Source organism: Trachurus trachurus (assembly GCF_905171665.1).
Source record: "Trachurus trachurus genome assembly, chromosome: 24".
Taxonomy (NCBI): Eukaryota; Metazoa; Chordata; class Actinopteri; order Carangiformes; family Carangidae; genus Trachurus; species Trachurus trachurus.
In genome coordinates, this window is record NC_139910.1 from 7674143 (window position 1) to 7691311 (window position 17169).

The 17169-nt window shown below is 40.4% G+C and overlaps 2 protein-coding genes across 2 annotated transcripts; one reads left to right on the forward strand and one right to left on the reverse strand.

Moving 5' to 3' along the window:
* Positions 1-464: 464 nt before the first annotated feature.
* Positions 465-5426, reverse strand: fsaf1 (40S small subunit processome assembly factor 1). The gene is made up of 9 exons (XM_084000071.1): positions 5248-5426; positions 4176-4370; positions 3982-4082; positions 2014-2073; positions 1743-1838; positions 1556-1642; positions 1007-1038; positions 630-762; positions 465-502 (listed from the first exon to the last, which is right to left on the reverse strand). The coding sequence occupies exons 1-8, from the start codon at positions 5324-5326 to the stop codon at positions 633-635; spliced, it is 780 nt and encodes a 259-aa protein (XP_083856197.1). The 5' UTR covers positions 5327-5426; the 3' UTR covers positions 465-502; positions 630-632.
* Positions 5427-5513: 87 nt separating this feature from the next.
* Positions 5514-16184, forward strand: gnpat (glyceronephosphate O-acyltransferase). The gene is made up of 17 exons (XM_084000070.1): positions 5514-5649; positions 6839-7030; positions 7322-7498; positions 7619-7748; positions 7861-7988; positions 8284-8359; positions 8553-8704; positions 8830-8960; positions 9721-9986; positions 10674-10772; positions 11296-11487; positions 12164-12243; positions 12396-12536; positions 13040-13139; positions 13319-13412; positions 14534-14589; positions 14682-16184. Exons 1-17 carry the CDS (start codon positions 5626-5628, stop codon positions 14723-14725), a joined length of 2082 nt encoding a protein of 693 aa, XP_083856196.1. The 5' UTR covers positions 5514-5625; the 3' UTR covers positions 14726-16184.
* The last annotated feature ends 985 nt before the right edge of the window (positions 16185-17169 follow it).

Consider the following 17169-nt stretch of genomic DNA (forward strand, 5'->3'; position numbering starts at 1 on the left):
GTTATGCCCCTCCCCCTCCACCCACCCACCCACTCTCCTCCTGCCAATGTAAATGTTTTGTACGACTACATGGTTTGTATATGAGAAATGCATTGTACCTGCATAATTAAAAAAAAAAAAAAAAAAAAAAAAACTTTACAGTGTAAAACACCAGAAACGCAAATGTCTTTTTTTTTTTCTTTCTTTCATCATTTATAAAACAAAATAAATTAATTGTGATGGAAAATGATTCAACAGAGTCTCATCATGTTTCATGTGTTTGCTGTGCTTCCTCAGAGGGATTCGTCCGTTGTAGAGATTGTTATGTTGGATTTTTCTTCATCACCTGTAACATTGTCCAGTATTTCACATGCCGACTGGAAATCAGCCTCACAGGTCGCAGCAGGATCAGCTCTCACTCATTTCCTCCTCCTCCACAACCTTCTTGTCTTCCTGCTCTGAGTTGATGATTCTCCCTCTGGATCTCTGATATTTCCCCAACATGGAGGTTTCAATCAGTCACCTACGGATATAACCACAAGAATCATTAACCAGTGAGCACATTTACATCCATTTAACGTCATTTTAAGATGTCTACTACGGGTATTAGTTTCTCTGAGGATGTTTTTGTAAAAAGTCTGAGGACAAACCTTTCATTTGCGTCTGATTTTCGCTTTGATTGTCTGGACCTCCTTGGGGCTCAGGATCAGCAAGCCGTTCTTGAAGCGCCCGACTTGACCTGTGGGGGCGGAGCCAGAACCTGTGGACACCTTCTTCTGGTCCCTGGAGGGGGGGGGGGCGCAGCACAGGAAACATGAGGTTTAAACCACAGAGAGAAGAGTCTTTAACATCTGTTCACTGGAGATATTTTAATCTTGGAGGAATGTTAAACAAAATACCAGGGCTGTGTTTTCTACACACAGATTAGATGAATTCTTGTTCAGAGGAGTCTGTTCTGTACTTAAGAGATAGTTGTTTTCTATATTACAGCATTTCCAGATGCACAAAGTGTTTATGGTTCACTCACCTCTGATTCTTCTTCTTCTTTTTCTTCAGTTCCTACAGAGCAGGTAAATGTAGTTAGAAGCAGAATTTAACAATATAGTAATTAGTTAGTTAGTTTTCCATTTGATTAATAACATTAAAGGTGAAAAAGCCTTTTTTTTCTCTATTTGCTGAGTTTGTTGAATGTTTTTAAAACTTTATTGAAGGTTTGGACAAATAAACTCAACGTCTCATGAAAGCCACAGGTATAAGCTCTCAAATACTTTTTGAATTTCATTTCTATCTGCAGAGCCTGAGAAATCAATTATTTAGTAGGCGTTGACACTTCTGTTGAATTTCCAGAAAAACTTCAGGTTTTGGGGGGTTATTTTAAAATCGCCCATAGGTTTTACAGGCATTTTTTCCAGGCGTTTTAGGCCTAAATGGGTTAAAATAGAATTAAATAATATATCTTTCAACCTAACAAGCTAACTGTAACCAGTGTTTACTTCTCTGCAAAATGCATCTAAAACTATTTAATAAACTGGTAGCTGATGTATCTATATGTAAAATCTGGTGGTGCAGGTCTTACCGGCTGAACCTCCTCCTTTGCTTTCTGCTTCTTCTCTCTGATCTGATCCTGTAGCATCTTGTAGTTGACGTAGCCCTTCTTGGGAGGCTGATTAGAGAGACAATAATTAAGTCAATGAATTCTTCGTTTGAAAGCTTTGTGTTGTAGAAGGACTTGATGATGAGGATGTGTGCAGAGGTTTCCTCACCCTGGCTCCCAGCATGATCGCTCTGTCCTGCTCAAACACCCGCTGCTGCTCCTTCTTATAGCCTGTGATTCCAAACCGATGAACCTCCAGACGAGCCTGACGTGAACGTAAACACAAATACAGTGTTAAGACTTCATTGTGGGCTCAATGAAAGGTAAATGTATTGATTGGTCGAATACAAAATAATGAATACAGGAATCAAATGAAGCCACAAGAAGAATTAAAGAGCACAGGAAATAAACATACAGTAGATTTTATAAAAAAACGTCACCTTTTCGAGATTGAGTTCTTCCAGTTGGTCGGGTTGTGTCTTCTCTTTTATCTGAGGAGCCTTGGAGAGAGGACAGCACAGAGCCGAAGGCAACAAAGACGAGAGGAGAGGGGATGTGAAATGACTGGATGATGGTGACAAGGAGAACATAAACAGAGGAGGTCGACCAGGGGTCACACAGCAGCAGCAGCAGCGGCAGCGGTCGGTGGCGTGGAAGAGGTTTCAAAATGTCAATTGGGAAGAAAAAAAAAATTCCATATCGATACAGATGACTAACAATTTAAAGGGATAGTTCAACATTTTGGCAAATTGGCCCATTGCCATAATCCCTATAGTCATAGCAGTAGATTCGTTACCTCGGTGCAAGCTGTTTTTAGAACAGCGGAGTAGAGCCACGAGCTGCTCAGAGCTACGCTACAGAGGCTCATGGGATTTCTTGGTTTCCCTCATCTAACTCATCAAATACACAATCCAACAACTCCAAAACGCTCTGGTGGACAAGTTGTGACCTGCACATTCACCACACTATGAGATAATAACACAACGTTACCAGACAGAGTAGTTTTAGAGGTAAATGCAGAGACTGCTTGATGAAAAACTGCCCCCAACGGGAACGTGCATCAGTGGATTTGCATGAATTTACCTCGAAAACAACTCTGTCTGGTAACGTTCTGTTATTATCTCATAGTGTGGTAAAAATAGTTCACACTGACAATTAACTCATTGAGTGCCAACCACGTAATTTCTCGTTTTTCGTTCCCATGCGTTGAGTGCCGAAAACGTAATTTTACGTTTTTTGCTTTTTTTTTAAATTATGAAAATAGACACTTTAATACACATTATATGTAAATTTGGGGACTCTACGACGAGGAGAACTGAAATAGATGACGATCAAAGTCACATGACAGCTCATGATCTGGAAGTTTTTATCATAACTCGGCTTCTGCAAACGAGTTCTGCATGCAGATGCAGCGCAGCTGCTCTGCTCTCACCCACGCTGCTGCTCCAGCTGCTCGAGCTGCTCGGAGCTGAACCAGGAAGCTCTCAGCCGACAGTCCGCCCGGTCTTCAGCTGGAGCAACACCGTGTCCTCCCCAAAGTCCTCCCGCGGTAAAATCTGATGGTCTCTGGACCAAAGCAGACCGGCATCACCGACCCGAACCACAGAAGGACCGCGACCACCGGCGGGACCGGTCTTCCCGAGCCGCGGTGGCCGACTGACCCTCACGCTCCGCGGGGAGAAGCTGTGACACGGCACGGTGCGTCTGTGTTATTACCCTAACCCTTGTTTAGTGGCGCCCCCCCCCGCCCCCGATGGTGGTTTTGTGAATAGAACAACAACTGTTGTATATATTTATCTTATACGAGCCCTTTGATCCAGAAATGCGAGTGTCAGAAGAGCGACAGACACAAACAGCGCACCTTTCATAAAAGACGCTCTATCTCCGTTTCTAGAAAAAAAGGAGGGATTTTGGTGAAACCCAGCCATGTTTAGCTTGACTTTTCTCAGGAACGGAGGCACGTAGAAACAAACGGTTTGTGGCCACTTGAAGCATTAAGGAAAACCTTTCAATTGAGCCACAGTATGTGTTGGTGGCAATAATATAGAATACACTGTGGCTCTACATAAAAAGTCAAAAATGGTCTAAATTGCCGGTACACTTGACTAAAACTTTGGAAAGGAGCGCGGCACTCAATGAGTTAAAGGTAACAAACCTACTGCTATGACTATAGGGATTATGGCAATGGGCCAATTTGCCAAAATGTTGAACTATCCCTTTAACTGTGCGATGAGATGATGAAAATCAGATTTTTTTTTCATTAAATGTGGATAACGTACAACAAACCAACACTGAAAATAAAAGTTTTTGGATATTTACTACTAGTGGATCCATTATATCATCAGTATAAATGTAACTTCCACATCATCATCTGTTCTTCTACAATTAAAACAAAAACACAGACTTACAGGTGTTTTGTCCGTGTCTGGTGTCTGCTTGGTCTTCAGTTTCTTTCTGGGGTCTTGAAACGTCACCACCTCCACCTGCTTCACCTGCCGGACACTTGGACCTGAGTGAAGACATGAGAAATTAAATCAACGAACAGAGAATATCAAATGTTTCTAACACATGTCTGTGGTGTTGTTGCTTGTTGTTGCTGTACCTGAACCTGTTGGCTCAGTCTGTGGTCGTTGCTGCTGGTGTTCAGGACCTGAAGATGCGGCTCTACAGTCGTCAGTGTCACTACAAACATCCTCGACTGCAACCTGCTCTTCCTCCTCCTCCTCTTCTTCACACAGCTTTCGTTTTTTGTTCTTCTTCTGGGATTTGAGCTTCTTTTTCGATGCTGGTCCGTTCCCTGCACCATCAACAACAATGCATTAGTGAGAAATTAAACTTGGGCTGGGTTCAACTTCAACTTCAAACAACTTTATTAATCCCACCAGGGGCAATTGATTTCAGCAGCTTGCACAGTCCAAAAAGAAACAAAGTACACACAATAAATACGTATAAAATATAAGGTAAATAAATAGAATAGGATGCCAAGGATACAGTGTTGTCAAAGATCAGTTGAATAAGTGAATAATACATAAGTTGCACATGTTCACTATGATCAACATCTGTATCTGCATCTGTACATAATTTAACATACCGGTAGACACCATGTAAGCAATGCAGTACAATGAGAAACTAACAAAATCTAACAACACAACAGCCCTGCAATAAATCTTATTTACGGTTTTAATCTTGAATTTTAAAAAAAGGCACTTAAACTGAGCCTTTTTACATTTCATTCCAGGTACTTAAAATGGGAATTGACAACTGAGACTTTGTAATATTGTGGAAGATTATTATGTGTGTTCATTTGATACACAGATCTTACTTTCTACTATGTAAATCTAAGAGATAATGGATTGTCATTACGTTTTAAACTGATTTAAAGAGTCATTTTGACTGTCTGTGCTACTTGTACCACCGTGGCTGTATTGAAACATAGGCTAAATGTTGAGGAATGGTCTCACCCTGCTAACATTGAATGGGAAAGCTAACAGCTAGCTAACTTGTTTTTTTTTTTTTTTACACACAAGTTAAATGCTACAACGATGACATAACTCATATCTATAAGAGTACCATCCTGTCAACTTTAATCACTGTAACACAGATCAGACAGAGGGGATGGTAGCTGGTGAAGAAGCTAACTACAGTAGCATAGCTAACTAAACACTAACACTCACCAAAGTCGTAAAACTGATCCAAAACCTTATCAAGAAACATAAGATCCTCGTCTTCTTTCCCGTTTGCCTTTGAATTCATTTTGACTTTATAGTACAAGCAGAGAAACGAAAAAAAGAAGCTGAATATCGCTGCTAACAGCCGCTCCCTAAGCTAGCACCCGGCGGCTCGTACCAATGACAACAAACACATGGAACTCCGTGGGAACGCGCGGCTTCTGGTTTGTCCCTCCGGGCTGCCGTAATGCGGAAGCGCTACGGAAATACCAGTTTTACACGCCCATGAGAAGTTTTGCAGCTGCTGTTATCAACCCCAAAGTGTTTTATCAAGAGACGGGACCGTATATATTTCGTCTATGAGCTTATGACGTGTGATAAAATATGGAAACTAAAGCCGTTTACTTGGTATGTATGTGTTGTTGGTGTTGTTTGTGCCACAGGAGCTAAGCTAACGTAGCTCCCTCTGCTGCAGCCTCTGTTTGACATTTGACATTTCATTCAAAGATGTGAATGAATGCCAAATCCACATTTATGTAACAAAAAACAAAGCGTGGGGAATATGCAGCTGTTTCCTGTAGTTGCTGCATAATTGTGTATTTAATTAGTTTGTTTAGCCGCAGTGTTGCGATTATAAGTCAAGGCTGTTTTGCAATCTCCGTTTTGCATTTTTGACATTCATGCAACTTCGACTTCATGTTGTTTTATATCGCCTTTCTCCTGTTTTATATCTCTTGTATTGATTTTTTTCTCTCTTTGCAAATGTGCATTGTTTTTTCCTTCTTCTTTGGGTTCAAAACATTGTTTCAATGATTAGTGCTTGTCTTTTAAAATGTGTAAACCCGCAGTGTTTCAGAAGACTGGTTCTACCACCGTCGCCCTCTCTGTCTCACTGTGCTGCAAATGTACATTAGTGCATGAAGGAAAGAGGAAAGGAAGGAGAGATAGTTTTGTTTGCATAGCACCTGTTAATCAGTGGTAAACACAACCTGCTTCACACTTCTTAGTTACCTTCATTTGTCTTCGTCAGTTTCCCCTTATACTCTGAGTTTTCAGTTCATTAGACACACTAGAGCTGCGGTAGGTCCTCTGTTAATGTAGTTTCTAATGTTCAGCTTGTGTTCAAACTGTGTCAGAGGTGTTGATTTAAGTGTGAGATCATTTGTGGAGGCTGCAGTTTTTTGTGCTCTTGAATTGTGTTGTGTTACACTGACAGGTATTTCTATTATTCTCTATTGGAGGCTCATTCTCTCTGTATAACACCACACACTTCAGCAGCACCACAAGCTCCATCCTTCAGTATGATCATACAGTGCAAACTACACTGCAAACAATATAAAACAAACAACTGAATCAGTGCAAATGCAAACAAAACAAACAGTATAACCTTCGTGAGGTAGGATTTATTACAAAACTGCGGTGTTCGACTGAGTTATAGGTGTACTTAGTAAATTGGAAACTTAAGTGTACTTTGGCTCCAGGGAGATATTGTAAATTTCACTTCAATCAATTATTTTTCACTTGTCATGCTGATGTTTTTGATAATAAAGAGTACTATTTGCATCTTTCTAACAGTGTGATGTTTTCTTCTATCCAGCATAGAGACCCCATGCTGAAGAAAAGAGATGACTTTGAGGACATTTTGGAGGAGAGGAGGAACTCCAGCGACCTGAGATACGCTCTCAGATGTTACGCCCCCGTTGTTTACAAAGGAGTTCCCCCCTGCAAAGCCGACGCACTGAAGACCATGGTGCTTCAGTCTGCTCAGCTGCACTTTGTCATCGATCAGGTCAGAGTTATTGTCGTCGTTATATATCTGACGCCTAAAACTTGGCAGGATAGTTGGAATATACTTTTGTTTATAGTCTTTTTATAGCATTTTTTAATTGTAGCTCTTTGTAAGCTGCATTATAATCAATTAATCTTAAGAGGAAACAATTTAATGGTGGTTTTCATTTGACCATAATAGAAATAAGTTCTTAATTCATAGTAAAAACATTAGTATTAGTTTATAACCTTCTATTAAGATGTTTGTATAACTATTGCATATTAATTTAGTTTTTGTATTTGAATGTTAAAGGTTTCCAGAGAGACGGGCAGGGCTGTGGATGACGTCCAGGAGGAGGCGTCGTCCATCCTGGAGGAGATGGCTCACCGCCAGCAGCTCAGCACCGTTCGCTTCTTCGCCTTCACGCTCAGCAAAGTCTTCAAAACCTTGTTCAGGAGCATCTGTGTCAACGAGGAGGGAATCCAGAGAGTGAGCGTGCACACACACACACACATGCACACACACTATATAACACAGAACAACACTGTCAAGATGACTGACACACACATACCGTAGATGACTAATGTTTTGTGGTTGTATTGTTGTCAGCTCCAACAGGCCATTCAGGAGCACCCGGTCGTCCTGCTGCCCAGTCACCGTAGTTACATGGACTTCCTGCTGATGTCATACATCCTGTACACCTACGACCTGGCTCTACCTGTTATAGCAGCCGGCATGGGTAAGAACAGGAGTGAATATGTGGAGAGTGAGAGAGTATGTGTACCTCATTTTAATCCAGTTCAACAACAACCGTATTTGCACATGAAATAAAAGTGACCTTCCTCCTGCAGACTTCATGGCGATGAAGTTTGTCGGGGAGATGCTGCGGATGTCTGGAGCTTTCTTCATCCGGCGCTCGTTTGGAGGAGACAAACTGTACTGGGCCGTTTTCTCAGAATACGTCAAGACCATGCTAAAGGTGAAAGAGCAGTGAGCAGTGGCTGTATAATAATAATAATAACTTTATTTATATGGCACCTTTAAAAACATAAGTTTACAAAGTGCTTCACAAAACAACATATAAGAGACAAGTCACAAATGCCTTAAACCATAAGAGATGGACCGCCCAAGAGATACATTCATGTTAGAAATACTGAACACAGTCTATAAACCTCCATAAAACAGATAGAAATGAGTTTCTGTAATTTATAGATGCAGAGCTTTGAAAGAGAATTCACTTTTTAAAAAAATGTGTTTTATCCTTTTTATTTCAGAATGGATTGGCACCTGTTGAATTTTTCCTTGAAGGGACAAGAAGTCGAACTTGTAAATCGTTGACTCCAAAATTAGGTGAGGAATAAAAATGTGCAGATGAGATTCTCTTCCCATTAAAATTTCTTATTAAAACAGAATGGAGAGTCAGTTACTGTACCAATAATAAAACTCTGAAATACTGTATATAAACTAAATTGACTGGAAAAAAAGTGGATTTCTGCCTAGTGTCTAATGTTAAACTTTATGTTTTTTCTGTGTCTTCCTGCAGGTCTGTTGAACATTGTGATGGATCCGTACTTTAAAGGCGAAGTGTTTGACGTCAACTTGGTCCCGGTCAGTATCAGCTATGAGAGGATCTTGGAGGAGTCGCTTTATGCCAGAGAGATGCTGGGTGTGCCCAAACCCAAAGAGTCCACTTCAGTGAGTATGAATGGAAAAACCAGACGCTTACTGTAAAATTATAGGAATTAAAAGTTATTATTTTGCAGCCTGGATATATGTACTAAGGTGTGGACAACCCCCTGTCCCCTCTGTCCTCTCTGTAGGGTTTGTTTAAAGCCAGGAAGATCCTGAGTGAAGACTACGGCAGCATCCACGTCTACTTTGGTCAACCTGTGTCCCTCAGAAGTTTAACTGGGGGCAAAGTCAACCGCTGCCAGTTCAACCTCACACCAAGGTGCAATAATCAAACACCAGTTGCTTCTTTAAAGGGATAGTTCAACATTTTGGCAAATTGGCCCATTGCCATAATCCCTATAGTCATAGCAGTAGGTTTGTTACCTTTAATTGTCGGTGCAAGCTATTTTTAGAACGGCGGAGCAGAGCCGTGAGCTGCTCAGAGCTATGCTACGAAGGCTAATGGGATTTCTTGGTTTCCCTCATCAAACTCATCAAATACACAATCCAACAACTCCAAAACGCTCTGGTGGACAAGTTGTGACCTGCACATTCACCACGCTATGAGATAATAATGTAACATTACGAGACAGAGCTGTTTTGGAGGTAAATGCAGAGACTGTTTGCCGGAAAACTGCCCCTGAAGGCAACGCGCATCGGCGGTTTTGCATGAATTTACCTCTAAAACAACTCCGTCTCGTAACATTCCGTTATTATCTCATAGCGTGGTGAATGTGCAGGTCACAACTTGTCCACCAGAGCGTTTTGGAGTTATTGGATTGTGTATTTGATGAGTTTGATGAGGGGAACCAAGAAATCCCATGAGCCTCCGTAGCGTAGCTCTGAGCAGCTCACGGCTCTGCTCCGTCGTTCTAAAAATAGCTTGCACCGACAATTAAAGGTAACGAACCTACTGCTAAAACTATAGGGATTATGGCAATGGGTGATGATTTGCCAAAATGTTGAACTATCCCTTTACATTAAACTCTCATCTGTTATCCATCTAAATTAATTCACTGTGAACTCTCCATCCTCTCCAGACACATCCCTAAGAGACCCAGCGAGGAGATCCAGAGCTTTGTGAATGACTCGGCCTACAGGCTGGTCCGGGCCCAGGAGGAGAACATGGTCCTGAAGCCGTGGGTCCTCCTGGCCTCGCTGCTGCTCCAGAACCACCACCAGAACCAGAACCAGAACCAGGCGCCGGGGAAGAACCACCAGGGGATGGCGCTGGACGAGCTGACTGAGCAGGCCGTGTGGCTGCGGGATCTGTCTCGACAGTACGGAGCCTTCCTCCACTGGCCTGGTACTGTATCAGCCTGCACCCCGTCCCCCACTTCCTTCTGGAGATTCACTATTATCACAGTGATACCGAAGAGTCTGAAGAGTCTGTATCAAAAGGCCCCTGTTGAAAACCCAGTGTGGTGTTTGAGCTAATTGGTGCAGGGAGTTAAAGAGGCATCAGCTCATCTCGGTATAAACTAAACTACAGTCTGATACTGAACTTATGTGGCTTGATATTTCTGATAAAAATGTCTAATAACACCTTTTATAAATACATTACTTAAGAGGTTTGGTGGAATTAAATTGATCATAGTCGTTTCATCTCAAAATGAACAGTCAAGAGACCAAGGCACATTCATGTAGCTTCTAGAAATGAAGACAGACAGATGTTGACAGATTCTTTAAGCTGCTGTGGGTAAACATTTTAAAGTTGCATCTTTTTTTATAACACAGTAACTCAAGAAACAAAATGGTTGAAATGTTGTAACATTAAATTAAAGCATAAGTTATTTCTGTCAAGTAGATTTGGGTGTTGTTGCTGAAGCATATTTGCATATTGATTAAGTGCAATAATGAAGAATATTAAAGTGGCAGTGGTTGTGTTACATGGCAAAAGTGCCTTTTTGTTTTGGCTACATCTGATATTCTTCTGTAGCTCAAGTTTAACTTCTCCTCCATCTCTTTCTTCTTCTTCTTCTTCTTCCTTCAGACCATGTGCCTCCATCAGAAGTCGTCTCTTCCAGTCTTTCTCTGCACCGAGGTCTAGTGAAGATCTTTGAGGGAAGAGTCCAGCTGGCGTTGGAACAAGGTTTGTTCTGGTTTGTTTGACGCTTTTGTCTTGATTTTTTGTCCCCGCTCTTTTTTTCTTACCCTTTTAATCAGCACAGTTCTGTGATAGTCGACTGATCATTTCAGGGCAGAATGCATGAAGTTATGAAGTTATGAAGTTATGTAGTTGTGATAAGAAAAAACCTCCACAAACAAGTGAGACACAGATAAGAGCTTTTCATATAAATACAACCTCATATTTTGAAAATTATCGAACTAAATATTATTTATCATCAGTTATATGCTAATTTAGACTCTTTAATGTAGTTATTCATTCGTCATACTTTTCTGCAGCCTAGAAATCCTCTCTGCTGTAGGCAGATAAAATAATCAGTCACTGTGTATTCATCTAATTTGTCAAATAAAGACAAATATGAAAGGCAGCGATTACACAACTGCAGCTTCTTATTTATTTGAAGATTAAGGAAGATTATTCACAGTCAAGCAAATGATACAAAAAACAGTTTGACCATCTTGTGACTGAACATGTTGTGTTGCAGCAGCAGCAGCAGAAGGACAGACGGAGCCTGTGGAGCCTCACAGCAGCGCCGCCGCTCCCAGCCCAGAGGAGGAGCTCCTGAACCGGGCGGTGGTCCTGCTCTCCTGCGCCTCCTACAGGAACCAGGCGCTGCACGTCTTCCTCCGGCCGGCGCTGCTCGCCTCGGCCGTCCACGCCGCCTCCTCCACCAAGAAACGTGAGACTGACACTGAGGTTCACATGTTTTACATGCGCAATGTAACATGTATGACAGAAAACCACAAACTCATTTGTTTGGATGGAGTATTTTCACATTATTATCTGTAATTCATATATTGAATGGACCACTCCGCTTTAATAATTATAGTTTAAATGCAAAATACAGTGAATACTCTTCATAGTGAGCATATGATAGGTGAATTTCTAGCATAAATGATTTGAATTGAATTGAATTGAAATCTTTATGCACATGCATAAAACAAAACTTTAAAAAATCTCTATTGTCAGAGAGAAAAAATAAATAAAAAGTTTTATAAAGTATAAAATAAGTCTTGGAAAAAACGTGGTAGGAGCACACACCAGAATTGAAGAGGAACTGACAGCCGGACCAAAAACAGTGAAAGGAGAAAAAAGCAGTCGCTCGACTCGTGAAAGTATAAAGTATAAAATAAAAAGGATATATTAAATAAAACAGCATCTACAAAACAAAAAACAAAATGCAAACAAAAAAAAGGACAACATGTTTGAAAAAGAAGTGGGAAGAAGTAGGAAGAAGTAAAAAAAACTTGTAAAACTCCTACCCCCACTCTCTGTTTCATTATAATCAAAATAACAGCAAAATTAACAATGCAACATCAGTATATATACAGTACTGTCTGCTTCATGTTTTCCAGAGGACGTGTTCAACAGCTTCAGCTTCCTCAGAAACATGTTCTCTAACGAGTTCATCCTCTGTCCTGGAGCCACAGTTCAGGTGAGGAACATCATTTAAATAAATGTTTTAAAAGTTGCCTGAATGGGAGGAGTCGATCATGACGTGGCCGTACAGACGGCCACAGAAGTGTGACAGAGTTGTGTGTGTGTGTGTGTGTGTGTGTGTGTTTTTCATTACTGTGTGTGTGGTAGGACTTTGAGGAGGCCTGTTACCTCCTGGAGAAGACCGGAGCGCTGCAGGTTTCCCAGCAGGAGCTGCTGGTGACGGAGGGAGGACACAGGACGCTGAGCTTCCTCACCAACATGTTAGATCCATTCCTACAGGGATACCAGGTGAGAGATGACATGTGTTTCTCTCAGTAGTTTTCTGTTTCTAATTTAAATAAGTTGAAAATATCAAACAATATTTTTTTATTCTGTGGTGGTGGTGGTTGGTTACACATCCCTGCAGGAAGGTAGTGTAGTGTCAATTCACAGAACACAGAAAAATAAGAAGAAACTACAATAATACAGACATAAGACAGGGTCTCTGTGAATAAACACATAAACATTGACTTTTTTTAGGGAAAATCCTTTCTTCACTTTGTAAAAAATGAGCCCAAAAATGAAATTCAATATTAATCATATTATGTCTAAAGTTACATTTTCTGAAAGATTGATCGTTATGAAATTCATTTTTGGTTGGAATTGAACAAGTCTAAAGCCGCATATGATCTTATTTCTGTTACAGCAGGTTTGTAAATGTGTGTGTGCTGAACAGCTGATGTCCTGTAGAGGGCGCTGTGAGCACAGCATTAAATATGACAGTGTTGTGTTTGTGTGTCTGTGTTGTGTAGGTCGTGTGCAGGTTCCTGTGTGAAGAGGCCACCGAGGCGCTGACAGAAAAACAGTTTATTCCTTCCGTCAGGAAGTTCATCATCAAACAGCTTCTCACAGGTGTCTCTCTCTCTATATATATATATATATTTTTTTTTTTTCTCTCTCTCTCTTTCTCTTCCTCTCTCTTTCTCTGAAACTTTCTATCTCTTCTTCTTTTTTTTTAATTGCCTCTGTCTGTTTCCACCTGTCTCCAATTAAATGTGCTAACTCTGAGTTGGTTCTGTGCGGTTACCCAGGGAGACTGAGCTACTCGGAGGTGTTGTCGTCTGACCTCCAGAAAAACTCCCTGGCGGCTCTGCTACGACTCGGAGCTGTTCGCAAAATCAAGGGGTACGTTGGTTTTGATCATCCTCGTGTCCCTGCCTGTCTCACGCAGCACTGTACAGACACTTATACAGCTGCAGCTTATACTGTGTGAATGATTTAATACCACATATATATATATACGGTGTGTGAAGCAGGTACATGGAGATATCAGTACAATATGATCATATTCATTGTATGAGTGTATTGAATCACATTAAAGAGGAACTATGCAGGATTTGTAGCTTAACTATGCTACATTTTTACCTTAATTAAACAGCTTCAGAGTAATTTTGATGGTTAATAAATGGCTTAACTAGTTACGAGGGAGAATGGAGGCTCTGTGTCTTCCACGTGTGTGTCGCTTATAGCATCTCTTGGCTGAAAACCAACTTTGCAAGATCAGAGCCGCCGCCCCGGTTTCCCAGCTCTCGTCTCTGCAGCACGGCGGCACATACACATCCTGTAACCCGTAATCTCTTGTTAATGACAGATTAAACTACGCAAAATACACATGGTAACATGGTATATAACATTATCTACCGCTCTATTGATTGATTTCCTGTAAACAAATGCACATGGCCGAGAGGAGGGTTAGCAACAGAGAGGAAAAGCGACCAGACTTACATAGTTCCTCTTTAAAGTTTGATTTTTTTTTCTGTTTTGTTTTCTGTTTTTATTCTATTTAGTGAGTTATTAGAGTAAACCAAAACAAACTAGTCGATAGGTTTGCATCAAGTCCGGTCTGTTTTATTTGAAAAAACAAAAAGGATCAAACAATATTCACCTAGAATAACTAATAAATGAATAAGATTTAAAATAATAATAACATTAAAAAAACAAACAAGTCAAATTAACTTTCCTCTTATGAGCCATGCAGATTGTTTGAGGTTTATCTGCTGTGTTTCTGAGATATCTTTTCATGTCATTTTTGCCTCTACCTCAGTAAGATTGAAATGAATGAAATTTATTTTGTGGCTCTTAAATTATATAAAAGGAAAAAAAAAATCATCAACAACATCTATTTGAAGAACCTGTGTGTCTGAATAATCCTCTGAAAGCTGCTGTACACCACTCTCTCATAGAGATTTAGTCGCTTGCTGCTGAAACTCACATTTAGTATATTTTTCCACTGTCTCCCACTTCAGAGCGGGAACTCTGAAGGTGGACAAGGTGACGGTGAACTCGCTGGAGGACACTCTGGGTAAGAGCCGAGCCGGACTCACACAGTCCGCCGCGTGTCCTCACCGCTCCGCTGTAAAAACATCTCTAACTCGTCTTGTTTTATTTGTCCAGGAGGAAAACTCCCGACTCAGAAAGCCGTCGCTGCTCGCCTCTGAAGGAGCTTCAATCGAGGTCGAGGTCTTTTTTCTTTTCTTTTCTTTTTTTTGTACCTGCATCGACGTCTCGGCTCCTCTCCACGCGGTTACTGTACGTTTCGGTTCGAGCCGCGAAGGACGACGTCCAAACAAATTGCTTCTATGAGAGGTGGAACAAAAAGCCATCTGGAGACGGCTCAAACACACAGTTTTATTTCTTCTTCCTCTTCCGTTCTTTTTCTTTTGTTTCTCTGTCACCTTTTCTATTAAAAACCTTTTCTACACACACACACATAAAACACATAAAACCAGATGATGAGCAAGGCCTTTGAGGGGGTTTATTGCTTTTGGCTCATTCTGAACAACTAACCTTTTGCAGCCTGGTGAAAGCGAGTGAATGTGCCAACTCCACTCAGGACAGTGGCCGTTTCTTTCCATTAATGCAGTTTGATATGAACCCTCGAACACTCGGCGTGGCTTCTCTTTGTGTTTGTCTCGCTCCTCTACGCCTCAGTTGGTCTGTCTGTGAGTAGCTGCCTCTTTATTACAAGCACTTTATTTATGCAATGTGGTGTGGACCTGTATCTTAACTGTTCTTCTGGTGAAGTGTTTTCTATTTTTTTCCTAATTTTTTGAGGGATAAGTTGCAAAAATGGAAGATAAGACAATTTGAATATCTTTGTTTTTTTGCACTGTATGATTTAAAAGTTTATATATTTGAGTTGAACTTGCCACAAACACAAGGCCTGCTTCTAAACAACACTCGTAAAGGCCTTTTGCCAACCGCACAGACGAGCAGCACGTTTGTGTTTGTTTACACGGTGGAGATGATGCTACAAGTTGCCAAACTCCAGATGAAATATTAAAACAAGTTACACTGAAGCACGACCAGCTACACCAAAGTTATGAGCTTTTGTCGAATCTTTGTTGCCGTTTATTTACCGAATAGTTACTGAAGTTGCTTCATCGTTACTGAGTCAGGATCAATTAAAAGTTGTTTGAAAGTCGACCTTTACTTATATTCAAAGACGGATTATAAACCACATATTATTATGTTGTTACAAGGGAAGGAAGACGCGGGAAAAATAAAGGAAAACAGGCCGATGGGTGATTCTTTTATGAAGACTCAGGATACTGTTCATAAGAGTAAAGTTTTTCTTCAATCAAATTTTCCAAATCAAAAATAGAGTAGTTTAAAAATCCTTCTATTGAACTTCTATTTATTCTAAAGGCTAATTAGCTGCTCAGTCCTGTTACCTTGAAATCCCATCTTGAGATTTACAAGCTGAGCTGAGTCCAGTTCTGGTTCCTACTTTATAAAAAGAGCCTTTTTTGACACCGGTGCCAATATGATACTAGAAAAAAAAAAGATTTTTGATTATTTTCTTTCAGGAATTTAATGTTTAATATATTGCCTGGGAAAAACCCCTTTGTGTGTGTTTAATTAAATAAACCGAATTTCTAAAATATGTGGTTTCAAATTTTCCCTTAATTCAAATTAAAAAATCATTTTGAATTTAAAAGAGAAAAGGAAGAATAAAAAGGTTAATTAAATGTGTCCGTGCCAGTTTGGTGCCATGTTTGTTTGACACTTCAAGTAGGAAATCATGATTTTTGCTACTGAATGATCGATTGATTGATTCATTTTCACATATTTCATACTTTAAAAGTTCCTCAAGACTGCCTCAAAACTCAAAACTTATGTCACATCAATACTTTATCATTTACATAAGTTTTTTCTTGCTCTGATTGATCCCAAGTGTTCCTGTAGAAGCTGAAGGAAACACCTGACACCATGTTCCTGCTACAGCTACAACAAACTGTGCCGAGTTGTTTATCTTGAAGTTGAGCTTCTCTTCTATTATGCATCCAGTCAAACTCTCACCCCCAAAATCATAAATTTTTGATATTTTTCAAAACGCTACCTCCGTCTTCTTTCATGGCCAAACTTTCACTGATGCACAACGTCTTTGTTGTGAAGCTGGAAACACCAACCGAGCTTTGTACAACTCAAACACATCATCCAAAGTGCAAGTCCACAGTGTGACTGTATTTGTGCTTAAATTGTTTTGTTTTTTAACAGCTTTTATATAAATGTCTATATATTTGACTCCTCTTGTGTGTGTGTGTATGTGTGTGTGTGTTCATGCTGCTGGGTGAGGCCTTTAAGTACTGGCTGTACAGGCTGATGAAATAAGAGCATGTTAATAAAGTGTTTTTGAAATATAATCAGAGCGTCCGATTGTGTGTGTCTGTAGATAAAGGCGATCAGATCAGATTAAGTTTCTCCTCCGTCGTCCTCGTCACATCCGATCTGTGTCTGACAGCCAAAGAGACGAGTGAGCGAAACTCTTTGATCTCGACTGATTAAAACATGAAGTGATTGTGTTTAATCACGCTGACGTGTTGATGCACTTAAACAGAGATTAGCAAACTTTAGACTTGTCATCGAGAGCTTCGTTCTT

Excerpts from the sequence above, each read along its gene's own strand:
- fsaf1 (XM_084000071.1), bottom strand. The coding sequence starts at position 5,326 with ATGAATTCAAAGGCAAACGGGAAAGAAGACGAGGATCTTATGTTTCTT. Across the intron at positions 4,371-5,247 it reads GGATCAGTTTTACGACTTTG|GGAACGGACCAGCATCGAAA; the intron begins GTGAGTGTTAGT and ends TTGATGGTGCAG. Across the intron at positions 763-1,006 it reads AAGAAGAAGAAGAATCAGAG|GGACCAGAAGAAGGTGTCCA; the intron begins GTGAGTGAACCA and ends CCCCCCCTCCAG.
- gnpat (XM_084000070.1), top strand. The coding sequence starts at position 5,626 with ATGGAAACTAAAGCCGTTTACTTG. Across the intron at positions 7,749-7,860 it reads TGTTATAGCAGCCGGCATGG|ACTTCATGGCGATGAAGTTT; the intron begins GTAAGAACAGGA and ends TTCCTCCTGCAG. Across the intron at positions 8,961-9,720 it reads CAGTTCAACCTCACACCAAG|ACACATCCCTAAGAGACCCA; the intron begins GTGCAATAATCA and ends CATCCTCTCCAG.